This window comes from Citrus sinensis, chromosome 7, assembly GCF_022201045.2.
Source record: "Citrus sinensis cultivar Valencia sweet orange chromosome 7, DVS_A1.0, whole genome shotgun sequence".
In the NCBI taxonomy this organism is placed as follows: Eukaryota; Viridiplantae; Streptophyta; class Magnoliopsida; order Sapindales; family Rutaceae; genus Citrus; species Citrus sinensis.
The window spans coordinates 7,893,283-7,917,052 of NC_068562.1; the positions used below are offsets into that span (position 1 = coordinate 7,893,283).

At 33.9% G+C, this 23,770-nt stretch overlaps 3 protein-coding genes across 5 annotated transcripts; 1 reads left to right on the plus strand and 2 right to left on the minus strand.

Annotated features, from left to right (window-relative positions):
* Positions 1-10,517: 10,517 nt before the first annotated feature.
* On the minus strand, positions 10,518-14,558 carry LOC102613793 (peroxisomal (S)-2-hydroxyacid oxidase GLO4-like). Of its 3 annotated transcripts, none has more exons than XM_052444555.1 (11): positions 14,396-14,557; positions 13,574-13,723; positions 13,372-13,496; positions 13,170-13,294; positions 12,871-12,995; positions 12,602-12,659; positions 12,403-12,465; positions 12,140-12,209; positions 11,706-11,806; positions 10,993-11,097; positions 10,518-10,796 (listed from the first exon to the last, which is right to left on the minus strand). In XM_052444555.1, the coding sequence occupies exons 2-11, from the start codon at positions 13,714-13,716 to the stop codon at positions 10,617-10,619; spliced, it is 1,095 nt and encodes a 364-aa protein (XP_052300515.1). In that variant the 5' UTR covers positions 13,717-13,723; positions 14,396-14,557; the 3' UTR covers positions 10,518-10,616. The 3 variants fall into 3 exon arrangements, with proteins under 3 accessions (XP_052300515.1, XP_052300516.1, XP_052300517.1); XM_052444556.1 differs by lacking the exon at positions 14,396-14,557 and adding an exon at positions 14,246-14,394; XM_052444557.1 differs by having other exon boundaries at positions 10,567-10,864; positions 14,396-14,558.
* Positions 14,559-14,706: 148 nt separating this feature from the next.
* Positions 14,707-18,018, minus strand: LOC102631285 (zinc finger CCCH domain-containing protein 62-like). The gene is made up of 8 exons (XM_052444548.1): positions 17,560-18,018; positions 17,376-17,443; positions 17,058-17,172; positions 16,942-16,968; positions 16,286-16,397; positions 15,868-15,966; positions 15,655-15,782; positions 14,707-15,551 (listed from the first exon to the last, which is right to left on the minus strand). The coding sequence occupies exons 1-8, from the start codon at positions 17,736-17,738 to the stop codon at positions 14,987-14,989; spliced, it is 1,293 nt and encodes a 430-aa protein (XP_052300508.1). The 5' UTR covers positions 17,739-18,018; the 3' UTR covers positions 14,707-14,986.
* Positions 18,019-19,435: 1,417 nt separating this feature from the next.
* On the plus strand, positions 19,436-23,511 carry LOC102612001 (3-oxoacyl-[acyl-carrier-protein] synthase II, chloroplastic-like). The gene is made up of 12 exons (XM_052444536.1): positions 19,436-19,669; positions 19,753-19,961; positions 20,050-20,253; positions 20,377-20,487; positions 20,587-20,674; positions 21,610-21,689; positions 21,784-21,852; positions 21,949-22,033; positions 22,122-22,276; positions 22,372-22,452; positions 22,990-23,049; positions 23,128-23,511. Exons 1-12 carry the CDS (start codon positions 19,504-19,506, stop codon positions 23,248-23,250), a joined length of 1,431 nt encoding a protein of 476 aa, XP_052300496.1. The 5' UTR covers positions 19,436-19,503; the 3' UTR covers positions 23,251-23,511.
* Positions 23,512-23,770: the final 259 nt, after the last annotated feature.

The following is a 23,770-nucleotide window of genomic DNA, read 5'->3' on the forward strand; positions in this document are numbered from 1 at the left end:
AGGACAAAGAATGGATGGTAAGCCTTTTGTGATTTATTATGCGAGTAAGACTTTGGATAGTGCTCAAATGAATTATTCTACAACTGAAAAAGAATTACTTGCTGTGGTATTTGCATTAAACAAATTTCGTTCATATTTGCTTGGCTCTAAATCTGTTGTGTTTACTGACCACGCTGCTGTGAGATATTTGATGAGTAAACAGGATGCCAAACCGAGACTAATTCGTTGGATTTTGTTACTGCAAGAATTTGACCTTACCATCAAAGATAAAAAGGGTGCTGAAAATGTTGTTGCTGATCATCTATCAAGACTCACATCCGAAATCTGCAATGATATAACACCCATAAATGATTCTTTCCCGGATGAATTTTTATTTTCTGTTACTTCAATGCCATGGTATGCTAACATTGTTAATTTCCTTATTACAGGTAAAATGCCTTTGCAATGGAATGCTCAAGAGAAGAAGAAATTTTTTGTTGAAGTAAAGAAATTTTATTGGGATGACCCTTATTTGTTCAAATATTGCCCAGATCAAATTTTTCGGCGATGTATTCCTGATAATGAGGTAAGTAGTGTCATTAATTTTTGTCATTCTGAAGCATGTGGTGGTCACTTTTCTTCAAGAAAAACTACTGCTAAAATTTTACAGTGTGGATTTTATTGGCCTACCATGTTTAAAGACACATATGAATTCTGCAAAAGTTGTGAAAAATGTCAAAAATTGGGATCAATTACAAAAAGAAACATGATGCCCTTAAATCCCATACTTGAAATTGAAATATTTGACTGTTGGGGAATTGATTTCATGGGTCCATTTCCATCATCTTTTGGATTTGTGTATATATTAGTTGCAGTGGATTATGTCTCAAAATGGATTGAAGCAATTTCTTGTCGAAATAATGATAGTAAAACTGTGGTTAAATTTTTAAGAGAAAACATTTTAAGTCGATTTGGAATCCCTCGAGCCATTATCAGTGATGGAGGTAAGCATTTTTGTAATAAGTCATTTGAGTCTTTAATAAAGAAATATGGAATTACACATAAAATTGCTACCCCTTATCATCCTCAAACAAATGGTCAAGTTGAATTAGCAAATAAGGAGATAAAACAAATTTTGGAAAAAACGGTTAACCCAAACCGAAAAGATTGGTCTCTTAGACTTAATGATGCACTTTGGGCTTACCGTACTTCATTTAAAACGTCATTAGGAATGTCACCCTATCGGTTAGTTTATGGTAAACCTTGTCATTTACCTGTTGAACTTGAACATAAATCATTTTGGGCTATTAAAGCTTTTAATTCAAATTTGGATGATGCTGGTAATGTGCGAAAATTGCAATTGAATGAACTTGAGGAATTAAGGAATGATGCATATGAAAATTCAAGAATTATTAAGGCAAGAACAAAAGCATTTCATGATAAAAGAATTTTCGAAAAACATTTGAAATTGGTCAAAAAGTGTTGCTTTATAATTCTCGTCTTCATTTATTTCCAGGGAAGTTAAAGTCAAAATGGAGTGGCCCATTTGTTGTAAAAAATGTATATTCACATGGGGCCATAGAAATTGAGAATCCAAATAACGGTGTCACATTTAAAGTTAATGGTCAAAGATTAAAACCATATCTGGAACATCACCCACGTGACGAGGACACCGAAATTAATTTGGATGACCCACCAGTTCTTGATTAAGTCTTTAATGATTTTTTTTTGTTTTACTATTATTTTACCGTTTCATTGTTTGATTTTTTTTCTTTAGATTGATGCACTGTACATAGTTTTTTTAACATTGTTTTTCTTGTGTAAGCGTGTTTGTTTGACAGTTGTACATTCTCTCATCAATTTTCATTTTACATCATGAGCACCTCAATGAGAAAATACCTGTTCGCACATCTTAAAAGATTTCGACGTATAAAATTTCACTTAAGAGGCCTGATACAAAGCTGTAAATCACATCCACTTTGGGATCTGCAACCACTAGAATTCGTGTCCTATGTTGAGGATCTAGAGGGACAACTCAGAACAGTAGAGAGTGGCATATATGAATTCCAAATGGAGCTTGAGGTTAACTCAATGAGAGGACGAATGTAAGTTCATTTTCCTTTTATATTGTGTGCTTCTTTTTGCTCGCTTTCACGCTTGATTTGATTTTGCAGATTTGATTTTGGTGTGTTTTGATTTATTTTCCCGTATAAATGGCGGATAACGGTACTCCGTGACTTCTTAAGTCGGTATCTTCAGTTTCCCACAATAACTGAAACCCCAAAATCAAACATGGAAGAAATACAACATAAACTCCATAAGCATTTTCCCTCTCTCCCTCAGAATGCCCTCAGGAAAATTTACAAAGCTCGTTGTGAACGACTGCGTTTGTTAATGATCAATGGCATTCCTTCTGACATTCGTTGGTTAATTGAAGCAAAGGTCCGATTAGCAGGTGAGTTTTCTGGTCAATTTGTTTCTTACATGCCTGGTTTTGGTAAAAGTACGTTTGCTAAGAAAAGGAGAGCTAAACGACTTGGCTCAAAATGTCATAACTGTGTAAGACTTGGTTGCAAACGACCGGATTGTAAATCTTTAGTAATGGTTTCTGATACTCGTGAAGATAAAATTAAATTCGTTAAAGATGGCATGAGTAAAGAATCGTTGGATGATATCTTACGATCTCTTGAAACGCATCGAAGCGGATTTGTGCAACGTGAGATTTATAATTTGTGGATACTATTCCAAAAACAAAGTGCACAGTTTAGTCTTGGGAATCTGACTCAAAAAGACCCTGTTTGCCAGTTTATAAGAAAACTGGATAGGAAGCCGATCCTCGACCCATAGAGGGCGTTCAAGCCGTTACTGGACGTAAAACCAGAGGAAGATGTGAGCCACAATCACAACTACCAGTAAATATCCTTTCACTTTACTGTTATTTTACTTTACTGTTACTTTATCATTTGCATTATTGCATTTAGCGATGTGATTTTGTATTTAATAATTATTTGGTTTCTTTTACTGTTTGCTTTTTCTAATCATTACTTTCTTTTTACTGTTTGTTTTTGAATTATTGAGCCACGAGCTTTACTCATCATTTGACAAATATGCCAACCCATTTACAGCTGTTTCTCATTATTTATTTCACCAAGATCTTTAAATATGAGCTCGTTTTTCAAACACTCACAACTTGTTTTTGAAAAATTAGTCCAATGGCATCATCTTCGAGTAAACAATTCAAAAACATTTGTGTGCTTTCTGGGTTTCACTATGGAAAGTACAAAGAGTTCGTTCAGGCAGCTGTAGATCTTGATCGTGTCATAGCAGAGAGGAAACTGCATCTTGTATATGGAGGAGGTGAACGAGGGTTATCAAGACTTGTCTCAGAAGCTGTTTTTACCAGAGGAAGTCAAGTACTCGGCATTATCCCAAAACCCATGAAACCGCTAGTGTGCTTGTCTGGCCCACCAATTGGAGAAGAATTAGTGGTATCAAGTATGCAAGAGAGAATATCTGAAATGATGAATCATGCTGATGCTTTTATTTTCTTGCCAGGAGATCTTGCAACTTTTGAGGCACTAATTACATTTGCATCTTGGGCCCACTTGAACATTCATCAAAAACCCATCGGTTTGTTAAATGTTAATAATTTTTATGACGGCTTGCTAACTTTTATTAACCATGAAATAAAGAATCATTTTGTTCCATATTCTGTAAAAAAACTCTTTATCTGTGCTTCTACTGCTAATGAGTTACTTGATCTTTTACAAGGTTATACACCAGAGCCTGATCCAAAGACTTTTGCACTGAATTGGTCGACTGATGATGGTAGCGGTAACAGTAGCAGTGATAAGAAGTGCAATTTAGATTTAACTCTCCGTCTGTAAATATTTTCTGTTGTAGTGTTTATGTGATGTCTTCTAAACTCTTTCTCTTTCTTTTTAAAACATTGAGGACAATGTCTTTTTTAGGTTGGGGGGAGGGAATAGTTGATAATTGTGGAATGTCTTAGTCCTGATAATGTCTTTACAAAAAAAAAAAAACAAAAAACAAAAAATATTTTTTTTCTGTAAAGACTAACTTAGGACAAATTTGAGTCGAAGATGGCAGGATATAGAGAATGTAGTCTCTCTAGAAACGCATCTTCTTAATCTTAAGGGTGTTGTTAAAAAAAAAAAATTTTGACTTTTTCTTCATCTTTGTTATCTGCTTTTAAGCTTCTGCATCAAGTTCAGGTGAGATCTCCTCTTCTTCTTCTTTTATTATTCTCTTTTATTTTTATTTATTTTTTTCTTTTTGCATATCTGTAAAATTATAAAATGTTAAGATAATGTTTAGATTAGATTGTGGGGTGGGGATAATTGACGTATGTTTTAAATATGTGTGTTGTTTTTCTCTTTTCTCTTTTCTTTTCTTTGTTAAAAAACAAAAAAAAAACAAAAAAAAAATTATTTTTTGTCTAGGATGGCCGTGTAAAGAGTCACGACTTTTGAGACGCATCCTAATAGTCTTGTTGTATTATATTTTGATTTTGAGATTCATAGTAAATTATTTTTGTTCCCTTTTCTTTGAATTACTCGAATTTGTGAACTCTCCACTTAGTTATTAAGTTATTTAATTGTTTACTCATTTAACATGTATTATTGAATCCTTCTTCACACACACACTATGACACATACTAGTGGGTTGTAAGTTAAAATTTTACAGCATTTAGTTCTTTTGATTTATTAGGAATAGTATCTAAGGTAGTAGAAAGTGTATATTTCCAAAAAAACAAAAAACAAAAAAAAAACAAAAAAAAAGTAGAAAAAAAAATTATTTTTAATTTTTCTATATCTAGAACCCGAGTAATTACGTCCGTAGGGGTGTTTCAACACCTAGTGCCCTAAGGTCAACTGGTCTGGGAGTCACTGGCCTAAAGCTCGCTACATGGGTAATAGATATATTGTTTGTTTATTAGAAACCCGAGTAATTAAGTCCGTAGGGGTGCTTCAACACCTAGTGCCCTAAGGTCAACTGGTCTGGGAGTTACTGACCTAAAGCTCGCTACACGGGTTAGAAATGTAATATATAAAAAAAAAAATATGTGTGAATAATCTATTGCCTTAAGATATAATTTCTAATGAATTTTAGAACGAAAATGTTGTTTTTCTTTTAATGAAGCCCCATAAGTATTGTGTTAATTACTTGAGCACAAAAGAAGGTTTGATGATATTCTGGATAATGAGTGAACATCAATGTGGTAAAGGAATTAGGGAGAGTTCATTTATTTGGTAATTTAGAGGATAGATGAACAACTATTAACTTGCATGTGAATTTTATAAATCTTAATATAACGCTTTAATTACTAGAGGGCTAGCAATAAGCTGGTTGGAGGGTGTGATTAGTATTAAAAATTGTTTAATTATCAAGCGATAATATGTTATTTTATGCTTATGTTATAATTTATATTTGTGTTTATGTAATATATTATGAATTATTAATTATGTTTTCAATATATTTAATTATGTGTATTTTTATGTGTTTATTAGGAAAAATATTAATTTCACGTACTTCAAGGCTCCAAACAGATAAACGGAGGTCAAATTTGGATTCCGGAGGTCCGAAAACCTTAAGATCAGTCAAGATCGGATTAAAATTGGGCTTGTATAAAAAAAGTTGACTTTTCTTGTTAACCGAGCACTGATTGGATGATGAAATGAGCTTACAATAGATATGAGTGCATGGGATAGCTGGCAATCTTGACCAAATCTCAACCGTTCATGATTCAATGGCCATGATTGTGCCACGTGGCAATGGTTGGTGAAGCAAGTTGGAGGATCCGAATCTTTGTATTTGGGTCGACCCGATCCACCCATTAACCCGCCAAATCTCAACCGTTCTTTGGGCAAATCGGACGAGTCAAATGATGCCATGTGTGATGTTGACTTTTGAAGTTTGACCAGCCATTGGATCTTGATCTAAGGGTTGTGAGGAGCACATGCATGAAGCCTATGATGGACCGCAAAGCACTAGATTATGAATTTATTTTTTCTATAAATAGAGCCTCATTTTTATGTTTTAATGATCTCTCTACAACTCTCTTCTTCTCAAATTCTCTCCATCTCCTTGTAATCTTGATTTTCAGGTGTGTTTTTAATATTTTGTATAATTATTATCATTAATAAAATTAGTTTTATTTCCAATTTTAGTTGTTTTTATTCCTTTTAATTATAAGTAATTCAATTTTACTACTTTTTATTTTAATTATGCTTAACTAAATAATATTAATTAGGGGAAGGTGAAACTCTTAGGAAATAAATATGATTTAATCAAATTCTATTTTTAATTTTATAAATTAAATTATTTTCTATTTAATTTTATACATGTTTTATATTTTGAAAATTTGATTTATTGTAGACAAACAAATGAATTTGGCACAATAAATTCTTAAGATCTTAATATAAGGCATGGTGAAATGGTATTTTGACTTATTGAAGACAAATTAAATTTTGGCACAATAAATACTTAATCCATCATAAAATTAAAGGGAAAATAATAATAATTTGTATAATTAATATTTTGGGTAATAAATCTAAAACAAATTGGCAAAAAGAATTTAGTAAGTTTTATTTATTTCTAAGAGTGGATCCATAACCCTAACTAGTTCAATTCCATAGTTTCATTTAAATTAAGTTGTTTATATTCAAGTTTTAATTTCAATTTTTAGATAAAATAAAATAAACTAATTAAATCTTTTCTCTGTGGATCGACCTCGGACTCACCGAGTTATAATACAACAAAACACTCTTATACTTGGGAGTTAAAATTTACTTTTAAGTTGTGTCAGGTGGCATAGCCGTGATGGTGAAATTTTTGTTATAAAAAATTTGGGATGAAGTTTAGTAGACCAAAAATTAATTTTCGAGTTGGACTATTAGCATTTTTTTTTTAATTTCATTAAATTCTTATTTTATTATAATTACATATAAGGATAAATATAAATAAAATTGATACTACTTATATTTTTAGTCTCTCACTTAAATTTATTTTATTTGTACAATATATTATATTTTTTTCTCTCTTCTCAATCTATATAATTGATTCTTGCACAAACTTAAAATATTGATCTTTTTTTTATATTAATCATTTTTTATTTTTAGGAAGTTTTTTTTTTTATTGAGAAAGAAAGCTTGAATAGAATAATAGAGATATCAAGATTTAAATAAAATAATACTGTAAAAAAAAATTAACTGTGAGAAAGTTACACAAAATAAAAGTTTTACAAATGAAAAGAGTCTTTTTTAGGGGGAAAAAAAAGGGAAAAGTATTTTTGACATTACGTGGAAGATTTTGTAGAGGTGGCCGCAGATCAACTCTTAATTCTCTCTCGAAATGAATTTCTCTTGAACAACATTAAAGTGAGAAATTGGCAACTATTAATTAAGAATATACAAATTATAAATGAGTTAATCTCAATATCATCACTATTTAAACACGTGCCTTCTTTCCCAAAAACTATGAGATAGAGACAGATTGATTGGTCAAGTTATGGATGGCTCAGGGTTATCTTAAGCTGGAGGGAAGGGAAGATATGGAGTTAAGAGGAGAAAAGTACTTTAGAAACTTAGCCTCATGCTCTTTATTCCCAGATTTTCAAAGAAATGAGTTTGATGGTAAAATAATAAGGTGCCAGATGCACTCCATAGTGCATGATTTTGCTCAGTGTCTTACAGAAAGTGATAGTTTGAATGCAGAGGTCAAGGATTCTGATTACAAGTGTCACTTAAGAGTCTTCTCATGAAAAAATTCAGAATTTAATGATAATGTTTGAAAGTGATGACCTCTTTCCTATTTTAGTTTACACTCAAAAGAAACCGCGGAGCCTTGTGGTTGAGCGTGAAGGGTATTTCATCAAGGGCATAGTTCTGTCTGAGGTGTTTGATCAGTTGACGTGTCTGAGGACACTGGATTTGAGTAACCATGATAGTGTTTGGTGTAAAGTGATTGAAGTGGTTCCCAGAGGAATAAAAGGATTAATACATTTAAGGTACCTTAACTAGTCTAACAACAAAAAGATAAAAGATTGCCTGAGATGTTGTGCAAGTTGTATAATTTACAAACCTTGGAGCTCAGTTGGCGTAGCAGTCTCAGAAATTTGCCTCAAGGGATGGGGAAGTTGATCAAGCTGAGGCATGGAGAAAATGTTGGGACTCCACTTAGCTACATGCCAAAGGGAATTGAAAGATGCAGTTAGATTTTGGACACTAAGTGAATTCATTGTCGGTGGTGGAACTGATGATAAAAGCTAGTAAACTTGAATGTCTAAAAAGCCTGATCCATCTTCTAGGGATCTCTTACGATAAAAAAATGCTGGGAAATGTGAATTAGGATGAGATTTGCAAAGCAGAACTTTCGGAGATGGAAAATCTCCTTGCTGTGTGTATAAGTTTCGATAATAATGATAAAAAGGGAGGAAGAATAAGGATAATGAAGACCGTCTTGAGGGCTTACAGTTGCCTCAAAATCTTGAGACCTTAAACATTTTTTACCATAGAGGTAACAGGATTTCTCGCCTGAGAATAATGTTGTTATCTAAGTTGCAGTCTATGGCATTAGATTGGTGCATGAACTTAGTGCAATTGCCTCCTTTGGGAGAATTGGCAGCCCTTGAGTCACTGATTACAAGAAGGATGAAGAACTTGTAAAAGGTGGGGAATGAATTTTTGGGAACAGATCAAAGTCGTGGGAAACCATTTGTTGCTTTTTCTAAATTGAATTGACTTGTTTTTCAGAAAATGAAAGTATGGAAAGAGTCGAAATATAAATCGATGAAGAGGGCATCATTATGTAATCATGCCAAGTCTTCATTCATTAACAATTGGATTCTGCCCCAAATTAGAGACACTTCCGGATGACCACTGTCCTTGAACACTATATTTGAAGATCATTTCATGTCCTGTGTTGGAAAATTGTTATAAAAAGGGAACAGCAGAGAGGCAAAAGAACTCTCGTATCAAGATTTCTTATGCAGTTGAACTGCAACAGACACACAAGTAACACTTCTCCTTGTTTTTACATAGTTTGATTTTTAGAATTCGTTTTTGGTTTGTCATGATCCTGTAATCTTTTGTCGTATATAAAATAGATATGCAACCACCTGCATTTGTAAAAGAGATGTTAATTTAAGGTATTGTTCTCTTCACTTAGAAATTATCGATGACATCACTGGATAATTTGATCTTATTGGTTTTGTTTTCCAGGAGAATGGTGTGAGAAGCATACTGGAGAGGAATCAAAAGTTATATCTCGTGCCACATTTCAGATATCAAATATTTGGTAAGTTAATCTCTTCAACTCACACATATCACATTCCTGGTCTTGGTTTTCAGAATGTAGAACTGGCTACTAGGCACAGCAACTAATCAATAGAATTGTAAAATTATATCTCAGTGCAGAGCAATTACTTCAAAGTCTCCAAAGATGATGGGGGCTGAGACAGAACCTTCCCCTTTGAAACAGAAAGAAAACGTTATCTTAAAGCTTTTGCTTATAGTTATGTTACAGTTTAAACTCCTTTACTACTTCATAATCATTATTCTTCAATCTTGAGGTGTTTCTCAGAGTGTAATACAACTTTCAAAAAATGGAGATTGCATTGAAGTCAGAAAGGGTGCGAAAGGCCGTCGAGGGAAGAAAGTTGATAGGACGCTTTGGATGGGCTATTGCTAAACCTCGAATAGTATGATATTGACTGCTTTAAACAAAGGTCAGGTTATTTTTTTTCTTCTTCAGTTCTCGTCAAGAGGCATCATACTATTTAAGAAATGAATTTGTATATGTAGTCTAGCATTGCTTTTAAAGCAGGCAATGCAGGACATTGACTTCCAATCCTTATCATCCTTGATATTTCCAAATCTTGAATCATGTATTGAAGCTCTGCAAGGAAAAGGAATTGGATCATTCCAAGTTACCAGTTGCAGGATGATGGCAGATCCGATTACAAGATATCAGGGAATAGAGGCTGGATTGCCTAATTCTAAATGATATTAATGAATCATGACCCTTTGTTCTGTCACTTGGTTTCCGGAACTAGCCACTAGAAATATTTTCGTTGCTCTTTTTATGTCTGTCTTTCACAGCGAAGGTAGAAGATTGAAGCACAAGAGGGTGATTGATATGCTGTTAACTTTTGTCTTTGTACAATATACCAAAACAATTTATTTTAATGTAGCAACTGGTAAGTCCTTTTATTTTCATGTTATTCAGCAACGGATGCTTTTTGTTCCTCTGTGGCCTCTTTTGCATTCGATACAATATACATAAGTTCGACGAAGGGTTCCACTAAACTTCATTTTTCTGTGATGCTCACATAATTTTGGATATGGGAGCAGGAGTTGAAGCCACCAATTCAGACTGAAACGTTGAGCCAAATTTTACCAAAATTTCACTTTGTTTGATGCATTTGCATATTAGGCACTTTAGGTCCGTGGCCTTTTGCTAGCTTGTCCTAGATGGTGCAAGGAAACAGAGTCACAAAATCAATCGACAAAAGAATGTTATAAACCATAAAAATACTTCAAATTTAATTAGTTTAAATGATTGCTCATGGTTTAATTCATCCATACATTTAGACATTTCTGCAACAGAAAATAATATTACAGCATCGAATGGATTCTCTCATGCTCAGTTCTCACATGGTTCCTGGTAATATGTTTCACACTAGGACAGCCAGTAAGGGCCATGGTCAACTCAAACTCATCCTTCAGCATTTCAATGACGCGTCTCACCCCATATTCCCCTTTTGCAGCAAGGCCGTAGACTACAGGCCTTCCAATCTGGAGTAACATATGACATACATTTGTTTAGTAATCAAATAAGGAGCCGAACAAAAGTAGTACTGCAGCTGAAATAAATTTCTATGTTACTTTTGTGTCCCTGGAATCAACTGTTAACAAAAGAGAAAAGAAAGGTGGCTCCAGAGTCTCACCACTGAAATTCAAAAACTTAAGGGTGAAGTTGTGAAAAGCTTACAAGTACAGCTTGTGCACCGAGGGCCAATGCCTTGAAAACATCTGTTCCTCGCCGCACTCCTCCATCCATAAGAATTGGAACTCTTCCTTTAACGGCATGAACCACCTGCAAGCCCAGGGTTCACAAGTATAAAATGTATTGGTTACGATTTCCTTGGTAAAATCTATTGTGTAACCCAAAGTTGTCAGTGGACACATATCTTATTCCAAAATGCTGGTCATTTCTACATCGAGCTAGTTAGATCGAAAAATGTATTGTTACAAGATCTCCATCATTAATACATGAAACGGCAAGTTCCATTGTCTACATGTCAGAAAACTAGCAAAAACTACATGCATTAGCATTGTTATGATCACCCAATAGATTTGCGTCTCCTGTTTCCTAATTCATATGCCTTAAATTAAAACTCAGAATATTAATTAGGAGAATTATGTCATCCTTAATAATATGATATTTCTCAACCTTTCAAGTTAAATACAATGGCAGCAGCAATGTTGTCAGTTTGGATTCCCTTTTACAGTCTTAAAAAAATTTTAGAATGCATTCTACTAATCAACATTAATCAAAATAAACTGACACATATTTGTAATCAATTCAATACTCACAATTATTTACGTACTTGTAAAAGTGAAGTAAGTTTAGATCTATATACAAATCTAGATCATATTGTCTGCAGTTTAGAATGCTAAAAGTGGTGTGAAATTTATAGTCACCTCTTCCAGAGCAGAAATAGTGGCAGGACTATAATCTAACTGTCGAGCTCCGTGATTGGAGACAATAATCCCAGCAACACCTACTTCCACAGCTTTTATTGCTGAAAATTTTAGAAACCAAGCAATTAACAAATCTTCAATTAGGAACTCACAAAAAAAAATGAAAATATTTCTGATGAAATTCATAAAAGAGATAGATAGTGACGTGAGGAGAGAATATTTAACAAGAATATTTTCATTTGGATGATTGGCATCTCCAATTCTACAAAGTTTAATTCTAAGTCTCTAATCCCACTACCGAATCACTGCATAAATGAACCTCTGGCTTAGAGACTCACAGTGTATAAATGGAAAAGAATCCTCTTTTAGTCTAAGGCTAAATGGAAAACAAAACAAAGCAATACTCATATCATCAGATGGAGCTTTGATCTTACCATCTTCACGAGTAAGTATCCCCTTGATCAAAATTGGTAACTTTGTAATAGATCTTAGCCATTCTAAATCCTGCAGAAGCATATGATATTCTTCAGACTCAAAACTTTACAGAGAGTATTGAAATCAATAGCCAACTCAAAACTTTGCAGAAGCATTTGTTCTAAGTAGCTGAATAATACACACTTATTTTTTCTTGATATATTTACAGCCTGGACAGATTTTTTCTTGATATACAAAAGGTGAAGACTTCACTGATCTCTACCTTCCAACTTAAAGAAGCATCCATGGTCTCCTTGGCATAAGCTTCTAAATTCGAACCTGTATCCTGCAAAAAGTGTAATCCATTAAGTTAAAGTAAAGGATTATAGATATAGTCTATGAGTTTAAACAAGCAGTAAAAGTAAATGCCGGCTGAGAACCAGAAATATCAAAAAATAAATAAGTGAAACTGTAACACTCACAGAGCTGACTTTGGTTGATAAGAGGCCTTCCAAATTCTTCAACTGCGGTGTAATCATTCTGCAGATGTTGTTGAGTGAGATTCAAAAGACAATGTTTACTGTACCCAAATAAAAGGTAAAGGGCACTATATATTTCTTTTGATGTCACAATACAAACATTTGTGTCATATCACTATCCTAAAAGGTTTTTTTAACCAAAGTTTCAATTCAATTATATGTGGTAGTACTTGGAATATATAGAACCAAAGATAAAAAAGATGATAATTCACTTGTTCTTTATATCTGCCTCCCTTCTACCAAGTCTTGGAGTATCAGCAGTTAGGACAAGAGCCTTAAAACCATTCCTTTCAGCTCTCTGCACTAGAGTAGCTGCTATATCTCGTTTCTTGAATACCTATTCACAAAAAGGACGCCATAGTGTGGTTCAAACCCTTTAAGTAACATTATAAGAAAGAAGAAAATAGTTGTTGCTCAAAAAAATGAGCAGTTTCCTAATAAGAATAGGAGGGGAAAATAAAAAATAAAAAAGGAAAAAGAAAAAAGAAAGAGCCCAAGACAAGCCAACTACATATAATTGATAGAAGCGAACAGCATTGCAGCTGGCCGCAACCTCCTCTATGGAGCAGCTAGATGTGAAGGATAAAACCATTATGGTGTTACATGAAGCTGCTGCTCTGGCTGTGGCTACCTCTCCTGGAATATATACAAACACTTAATGTTAGAATTTGTACAAAATCTTCATGATGTACATCTTGAAGAAGGAATAAGACCTTCAGGGTTTGCAAGCTTATGCAAAGCCGTTGGAGCAATGATAATGGGAGCCGAGATTTTGTAATCAAGTATAGTAGTCGATAAATCTATTCTGCTGACATCGACAAGAATTCTTGGCCGAAACCTGAGAGATATAATAAAAATCCATTTGAAAGTTCTGAATCTAGTTCTAAGATACTCATTGAAACTCATTTGTCTTACGTAATTCTATGAAAGGCTTCCACATTCTCTTTTAGGGTATGTTCATCTTCTGCTCCACCAGCGTAGAAATCATAATACATTTTTGGAAGGGCCAGCCTTGCCAATTCTTGGAACTCATTCAAATTAACAGGTTCAGCTGCCATTTGAAACCTGCAAACGTGGACATTAATCAACTTTTCAAGTAAATCAATCCCAGATGCTACATACTGCATGCATAAATCAGAATAATTCATTTCAAGAAACTTAAAGCAGCATTTGGATATAGCAAGAAAATCCTGTAATAGGTGACACTTCTCTTCGGAAGTGAACAAATCATATGCCAACATTGCATAGCCCCCCCCCCCCCCAAAAAAAAAACAAAAAAAGAAAAAGAAAAACGGTTCTCAGGATCATTCTATAACACACAACACTTGTTTTAAATTATAACGGAAATATTGTTTTCTTTCTGTAAATTTTCAGTGTACGGTGTTCTCGTCATACCGTCAAGAAATATACCGTATACAATAAAGTAACATTTAAGCGCTTTCTTATCTGTCAATGATCCATTATACATGTAATTTCTAAGATACATACAGACATACATACACACTAGCACATGATAACAGCTAAATAATGCTTCACATCTATCAAAATCAGTAAGATCACCATGATCCAATATAGCATTTCACGTACTTAAGCTCACAGGCAAGTTCATCATGATCAAAACATGCTTACGAATCACGACATCAGAAAAAAAAACTTCCTGAAAGAGAGAGAATAAAGATACCGATTCGAATAACTATTAATCAAACTTAAACAATAGAATTTTGTAAAGAAATGAACCCGAATGACTAAAAATTTCAACTGATGAAGGTCGATCGTGAAGCAGATTACAACAGTGAGTCGGGGGCAGAGTCAAAGTCAAGAAGCATATAAAGGATTAGTATTACTTATTTGTCATTTGACGTGTTTCCTACAATTATAGTCTTGTCAACTTCTATCATTTTTCAGAATTTTGTTGTTTTCTTGGGCTTGCACGGTGGATACAGGCTCCGTATATTCCTTACGTTTTTATTATTTTTACTTCCTCTTCTTGGATTGTACCATCACTTGCCTTCTCTCTATATATATATAAGGACAAAAATAAAATGAAGTGAGAATCAAGATTAATTTTAGTTACCATAGATAAAGCGTTTGATTTTAAATATTTTTATTTTACAAAATTTAGAAATTTAACAAAAAATCTTTATATCCATTCTTTTGTTGAAACAGGCAGTCATGTTCACACGAAAACTGACTGCCATTGGGCTTACTGTCTAGAGTCCAGACAGTAAGAACTGGGCCTATTGTAGGATGGCCCAAATAGAACAAAACGCATACAATGAGCAAAAATCAAAGCATTCAACATTGTAACATCTATATGTTTTTGCATATTCAGTTTCCACGCCTTTCAGACTGTCTAGGCAGCCCGTGATGCCACCTGTACTCGCGTCTTTGATCACCATTGTCTCTCTGTTCATGCAAGAATTTGCAGTTGTCTCCAAAATAGCATCTTCCCTTAGGATAATATGGGCGGAGCTGTTGTTTCATGCAGCTTTGTTCCTGAGGTGGACATGTTGGAGGATGATGGTTAATGCTTTTCAATCGCTGTCTATTGATTGGAGCCTCCCTAATGCTGCTGAGCTTAACAATAGGATCTTGAGGAACCTGTGTCTGGCAATTATTCTGCATTACTGCCAATTCCTGCTCTACCAATTGTGAAAGCAGCTTTGCTGCTTTTTTGGAATCAGCAGAAAGCTGAGGTTGAGCTGCCACCTTCCTATGATCGACTGATAAGCTTGGTTTTTGAGGTTGAACTGATAACTGCTGAGGTCCATTCTTCATTTGATTAGAGTCCATATTTAAGGCTAGCTGTTGTTGAGACAGAATCTCCACTTTTTCTGTTACAGTTAAATTCATTTGAGACTGGCAACTTTTTGGAACCTGATTTATGGACATCCTGAAGAACAAACAACGTAAGCATGTAAATCTTAAAATAACATGATTTATGGACATCTTAAAATAACATGGTTGAGTTTCTTCATTTTTATGTGAAATTATACCTATTTGCTTTCAGCAATTTCCTCTTTTCCTTTCCATGGATCCGTATTTCTCTATTAGACCTTGCAATAAAACCCCTTGAGTGCTTCTCCATCAAAACCTTGTGTCTCTCCCCTTCGTCTTCCCATCTCTGACAGCAACAATATGGGCAAAGCTGGGTTAATATTTAAGGATCCACAGATAATAGGAAGAAGAAACTTCAGCTCTGTGCAAACCTGTCTCAAGGTCTTCAGACGATAAAGGTTTCGACCTTTAATTAGGAGAGGACGAAGTGGAGGGAGTGGCTTCTCCCCTTTGCTCCAAAGTACCTCTATCTGAAAGATTAGCCAAAAACAGCACTTTAATCACAATAATTATTTTGACGGAATTTAAAATACAGCATCTGCCTGTTCAAAATTTACTCCTAGAAAATTTATCTCAATTGTAGGTGAACCAACTAGAGAAATTCCATCCATCAAATTTGCTTGAAATGATCATACCGCAAAATCAAGAAATATCATTACCCTAATGCATAAACCCAGATAACTGAACAGATTTAAGACATGACAGGGCAAGAATAGTCATAGATTTTCTATGATTAATGGCTTTCCAATAAACTCCCAAAGTCCAAATTATATAGGGCTTATGACTCACTGTAAATGTATGTTGTTGCTTGGCTGCTCCATAGCTTTCTTTCATAATGCGGCCAGCAACAATCCTTTTGCCACATGGGGGACCACTTGCACTACAAGCTGCTATGTTAAACCTAATTAATGATGTAGAAATAAGGTAAGAACAAAACACTCAACGGTTGCAAAACAACTTTGAGAAAAGAGCACAGTGATACTAGCAAATCTAAAGTATTTGCTGTCATTGTTACATTTGTAAATCAAATAATGTATTGACAGAATTAGTATTCTTTGGCAGATATTGGAGGTTAAATGCCAGTTTCATTGAACTTGTATTTTCGGCACATAAACATAGAGTCATTGACCACTAGCTTACGTTTTGTAAACATTCTGTTCAAACATAACAACGTCGCCTGTGCAAGCATCACCTGCATTTAATCGGTAAGTATTAGGGTAATGAGTACAAACACAAAAATAAAAGTAGGGTTACTAGAACTACACTATACTAGTATCAGGGGGGAAGGCTGGAAGAGGTGTGTGTATTCTATTCTAATGCATTATAAGTAAATCAACCAACAAGTGTTACAATGAACTGACATTTTTTTCAGACCTGTAAATCTAGAAAATTAATGAATCAAATTTGTACCTTTACAGTCCAGTACAAAGCTAAAGATTGGCTACCTTCTCTCTCCACCACCATTTGAGATTCTGAAAAGTATCAAAAGATTAAAAAAAGGAAATCAAAGTGTTATAGGTCGTAAGTGAAATTATTAGTTCACAAAAAAAGTTGAAATTACTCTAGATGCTCCTTTATACGCTGAATAAGTGTGGGTTTATTGCCCGTCAATCTCAATCCATTGTTCCTCAAATAAACTTTACATTGCTCCACTTTCAATTTCTCTTGCTGCCCGGCTGCCACCAAAATTTGAAAGCAGCCAAAAACACTAAAAACCCAGTTAAGTGATCATTAAAGTTTGCAGATTTATAATGCATGAACAATGGAATCCTGTTTAAACTAATCATGTATTTGTCCAAAATTCAAATTTTTGTTAAAGCAATATCCTTACCCATTACAAAAGTTCTGATTTTTACTTGCAACAAATAAAAAAATATACCTTCAATGATCTTCTGGATTACTTTTTCTTCAATTTCATCAACACCCACATCCAAATCTTTGCCAATGCTAGACATGAAAAAATAAATAAAAAAAGAAAAGAAAATCTATTATTAGAACAAGGCCAAGATAAAAAGGGAAAAAATTTTATCTTTATTTAAATATCGTTGAAATAAAAATCTAACCGAGACTTGGACTTTTTCCCAATTGAGAGCTTTGAGAAGGTGGCATGGGTGTCCTCAAGAGGGCTGTAACTCGGGTCTAAATCCGAATCATAACCCGGGTCGGACCCTCCACTGTCGGTGCTGTATTCATCATCTCCTTCTTCGATGAATATTACTTGCTCAGACTCAGGAGCTGCCATTGACGCGCTACTCTTTTGCTTTCTTCTGGTTTTATTGATTCATATTTTTCTTCCGCAGAAACCTTTTAAGGTAAAAACCGTAACAACTTGCTTTCGCTTTTGAAATCGAATTGCCAGAATGAAAGGAAATTTTCGACCAAAAACAAAAGTAAATATGGCCGTTGAGGATTTGAAATTTTTTGGAGCTTGTGCAGAATGGATCAATTATATAATTAAATCGTTATGGCGGATTATTTTCATTGATTAGGATTTTTTAATTATTTAATTAACGATGCTACTTCGATTAAAAAAAAATTGCATTACAAAGTTTTGACAAGAAAATAGAAATATTAAAATATTTTCATTGATTAGTATTGCAAGTTACTCACAATTACTTCGACATTACTAACTTCACTCGGGCACAGTTCGAATGAGCCGGAGTGCACCTGGTGCCTATGGTCATTGGAGAAATCGTTAGAAATTTAGATTTAATATTGATTTCTCCGTCTTTATCTTCTAATAATTTTTTTTTGTCACACTGTATTTATAATTTGAGTGTCTAAATTATATAATTGTATTAGAGTTATTCTTTAGTGTAAACTTGCTTATCAAAATATGAATATTAACGTCGGTGTTGTAAAAAGATTTTATAATATTATATTATCAAAATCTATTACAATATTTTAAAGCATTAAGTGGGGAAGGAACACGTGGACGACAAATTTGAGTGTCTATGGAATTCCAAAATCTAAAAGTTAAATACACCACAAATTTTTAATTTGCCTTTAAAAGGCTATGTCAAACAGACCTAAAAAAAAACTTATAACCTCTATACCGGTTTGAGGAAAAATTATAGAATATATCATATTTGAGTGTCTATGAAATTTCAAAGTCTAAAAGTTAAATACACGACAAACTTTTAATTTGCCTTTAAAAGGCTATGTTAAACAGACCTAAAAAAAGACTTATAACCTCTGCACCAGCTTGAGGAGAAATTATAGAATACCTCATATTTGAGTGTCTATGGAATTTCAAAGTCTAAAAGTTAAATACACGATAAATGAAATTTCAAAGTCTAAAAGTTAAATACACGATAAACTTTTAATTTGCCTTTAAAAGGCTATGTCAAACAGACCAAAAAAAGACTTATAACCTCTACACCGGCTTAAGGAGAAATTATAGAATACCTCAGATGTACTATAATTAATTGATATATGCATGATAAATGTAATTAAATTTAATATGATCACCACTTATATAATAATGATTCAAAATAAATATACACATGTTATGATATTATTATTTATTATATGGATAATATAATAGCTCATACGTATTTTAAAATTTCTGAAGCTTGGGAATCCAGACCTTTCACCATACGTACAAGCACGTCCACAAAAGTTGGAAGTTCAATTTTCAACAGGAAATGACTAGTTGTCTACTCAAGCACCAGTATTTCAACAACGTAATTACTTCTATAATTATGCATGAGCCATCTTAATTTCTGCTATATCAATATAAGAAAATTTGTTTAGAGTAATGTCAATGGGGATTGCTAAAAACGTGTCGTAAAGAATAAGACTGATGATAAGTTAAAATAATTAAACAGTCTGTGGCTCGCAATAATATAATAATAAACTTACTTCAGCTTTAATGATTATTACCATTATCTATGTGAGCTCGACTCTGATCATATCATTTCATCTGGTGATCATTTCGAGGCACCTCTCTCTCTCTCTCTCCCCCCCTGACCTATTTGTTTTTGTTTTGTTGTCGTTTTCCTAAAATGGAAACTGCTTCTTTAGCATCTCCTCTTTGTACAAGCCCTGCAGCTAATTATGGAAATTACCATCCTTTAAAATCCTCTATGTTGAAATCTCCGAAGAGACACAAGAAACTCACATCAAGATGCAACATTGGGAGTACTTTCTGTATTCGGAATGGTTTTTCGAGTAAGGAAATTTTATCCCATGCGGTCATGTTATTCTTCTCATCAGCCCAATTTCTTACTGGGATTATTTTGTTATGCTTGTAGGAAAAACAATGGCGGTGTCTGCTGCACAATCTGAAAAGGAGCTCGTCATAACAAAGAAGAAAGAAACTGGAGAAAGGAGAATTGTTGTGACTGGGTTAGGTGCTGTAACGCCACTTGGTGACGATGCACATTTGTTTCACACCAGCCTTCTTGAAGGGGTTACTGGGATAAGTGATATACAGGGCTTTGATTGTTCAGAATTTCCCACTGTATGTATAAATATTGTGTAAATTTCATTATCATAACTGAGTTTGTGTACAAAGCTATTGGATGATACTATTCTCAAATCTTTAACAGAGAATTGCTGCAGAAATCAAATCTCTCTCAACAGATGGATGGATCTCACCAAAAATTGCGAAGAAAGCAGACAAATACTTGATTTATGCTCTCGTCGCTGGCAAAAAAGCCTTGGTAGATGCTGGAATTACTGAACAAGTTAGCGGAGAGTTGGATAAAAGTAGATGTGGGGTTATAATTGGCTCTGCCATGGGAGGCTTGCGTGTAAGTGAGCTTTGAGCTTTGAAAACAAAAGTCAATTAGGAGTGGCAAGTATTATGGTTTGCTTATAAACAAGAGCATGTAGCCTTACTAGCATGTTTTAATGATTTTCTGGCTTTTGAACAGGTTCTTAATGATGGATTTGAAGCAATAAAAGTTTCGTATAAGAAGATGAGTCCTTTTTACATACCTTATTCATTAACCAATATGGCTTCTGCTGTCTTAGCAATGGATTTGGTAAGCTCATAAGATAGCTTTGTGGCATGTTGAAAAAAAAAAAAACATTTAAGCAATCTTTTACTGATTTGAAATTGACATGTTTCCAATTATGTGCAGGGATGGACAGGTCCAAGTTACTCAATCAGTACAGCTTGTGCATCGAGCAACTACAGCATACTGAATGCAGCTAGTCACATGATCAAAGGTGACACTGTAAGCAACTTGCCTTCATCTCAAGCTGACATTACTTAAAGCTAAGAACATCCCTTGAGATGTTACATTACAGAAGTCTTAGTTTGATTTATATTCAACATGCTTCATATTTGTTGAAAATTTTGCGGGACATTATGCTCTGTGGTGGTTCAAATGGGATGATTATTCCATCAGGTACAGTTAACAAAGCCGTTGCATTATAGAGTAGTTCAAAAATATCTGTTAAGATAAGAATTTTTTTTGATGAAAACATTACCTATATCCTAGGAATATTTATATTGTATAACCAAAAATCTATACTAAATTATGCAGAAGCGTACCTGAATCCATAACATTGAATTGTTCTTTAGAGTTGTGTAGTTGGCCTTACCTGAATCGATAACATTGAATTGTTCTTTAGAGTTGTGTAGTTGACCTTTTAAATTTACACGTTCTTTTATAAAATCCTTTTAAGTTTTTCACTGCTCTCTCTCTGGTGATGGGATGTCAATAGAGAATAAAAAGATATGTGTGAATTGGGGACTATAACCTCTTATATAGACAACTTTTTCCTATTGTCATTAGGTATTCCTAATTCTGCCCATCATATAATTATAATACCATTGAATCTCTACACATTAAAGGTCCACGCCCTATTAGAACACCTTTAATTGGATTTAACCTTATATGACAGTCCGTGCGCAACACATAATTATTTATATATAAGTCCAATGTTGGATAAAGGATCCAACAATATTGGATTAAAAAATCCAATAATATCATGAGTTTTGTTTTATTGATCTCAGGCATAACCAATCTTATGGCATGCAATGCTCGTTCGCAAAGAAATAGCGAACGTTGGATTAAAGATTCAACAATATTGAATTAAAAAATCCAACAATATATATCATTAATTTTTTTTTGACTGACTATTTATTGGAATATCAGGCATAGCCGGTCTTATCGCATGCAATGCTCTTTCGCAAAGAAATAGTGATCCAACCAAAGCTGCACGCCCATGGGACGCTGTAATCATTTCAACTCTTCCCTCTCTTCTTGTTGAATAACTTTCTATTATAATAAACGATTTGGCAATACATATTTTGATTACACAACGAGCAGGATCGCGATGGATTTGTTATGGGAGAAGGAGCTGGGGTTTTGCTTTTAGAAGAGCTGGAACATGCTAAGGTTAATTACTAGCAGAATCATCACTTTTTACTATTAACTATAGGGCATTATTTCCCACTCACGCACTCATGTATTTACAGTCAAATAATTCGACAGAAAAGAGGGACAAATATTTATGCAGAGGTTCTGGGTGGAAGCTTAACTTGTGATGCTTATCACATAACTGCACCTCATCCTGAGGGTTAGTACATAGGCTTTCTAAAATTCCCACTGTCCGCAACTATTTGAGTTTATTTCTGCTGGAGTAATATATACGTTTTTGAAATCAGGGGTGGGTATGGTATCTTGCATGGAGAAGGCTTTAGCTCAATCTGGGGTTGCCAAGGAAGATGTGAACTACATTAATGCACATGCTCCATCAACAAGACTTGGTGATCTGAGAGAGTATCAAGCTGTAATCCGTTGTTTTGGAAAGAATCCTGAGGTAAAAACTGAAGCACATTGCCGCTTATAATTTAGTTAATTATTATAAACTTATTTAGTTGCTATTATACTTCATCTGATTCCAACATGTTGCAGCTAAGAATGAACTCTACAAAGTCCTTGATTGGCCACCTACTTGGAGCTTCAGGTGCTGCGGAAGCTGTTGCCACAATCAAGGTGAATAGCTTCTGCTTTCTCCCATGTATACATGGTGTAACTGTGTAGATCACTTGAATATTTAATATGCGCGTGCTCATCCTAGAGTGCTGGCCACAATAATTGAAGCCTTACGGATTGAAAGAAGATATATACAATAGGGAGGCCCTATTGGTGCAATATCCTCCACTATATGTTGAAAACTTAATAAAGCTTTTTCATTACAGTTTTAACTTTGTTTGGTTGCTCGCTCCAAGTTTTACATAATACAACATCACTGTTGGGTCAGAAATGAAAACTTAGGGGGCAGGTAAGAAAAAATTTGAAAACATGAGGCTTTTCAATAAAAGTCTGGATGGGAGTGTTATACGGTAGCCATTCTCGTGAGAGAATCCCGTATATGTTTCTTGTTAAATGTCATGATTTTTAATACGATATAGAAGAAGGCGGCCAACCCAAAAAAGAAAAAAAATTACTTGAAAATCACTTAAGAAAGTGTTAGGTTTGGGGACATATCATGGCTGTTTTTTAAATAGGATTTTTTCCTTTTTTCTGCAGGCAATACAAACTGGATGGATACATCCAAACCTAAATCTGGAAAATCCTGACAAACATGTGGTATGCTTATTGAATTTAAAATGGAAATATTTTCAAAAAAGGTTACTGCTTTTTCACAAGATGTCTCTGCTGATTCAGGACGCAAAAGTACTAGTTGGCCCCAAGAAGGAACGTTTGGACATAAAAGTGGCGATGTCCAACTCATTTGGCTTTGGTGGACACAATTCATCCATCTTGTTCGCTCCTTTTAAAGGAAATTGATTATGGCTAAAGAAAAAACCCTGACCACACGCGTGTGCTTGGATGTTAGTCAATTTACAGCAATTAATTAACATCCAAATCCAAGTGCGTGCATTGTGGAACTCTGCCAAGACGTATATTTTGTATTGGCATGACATTTGGGTATTGTTATAAGGGTGTGTTTGATATATTGTATTATATTTTATTATATTGTATTATTTTAATGTAGATGTATTGTATTATTTTAAAGTAGGTATATTGTATTATGATGTATTGTATTAGAACTGTATTATAATAATACTGTATAATATTTAGTACTACATTGTATTAATTTTTAATAAATATTTGATATTATACTATGCTATATTAATTTTTTAATGAGTAATTTAAATTATACATTTATAAAATAACATTTATTAGTAGTTAGAAAAATACTAAATATAGAATTCTTAAATTTTAGAAATTTAATATTATCTTTTTGGTATAAACGTTGAAAAAAATCATAATTCTTCGTAAAGATTGAAATAAATAATTCAATCAA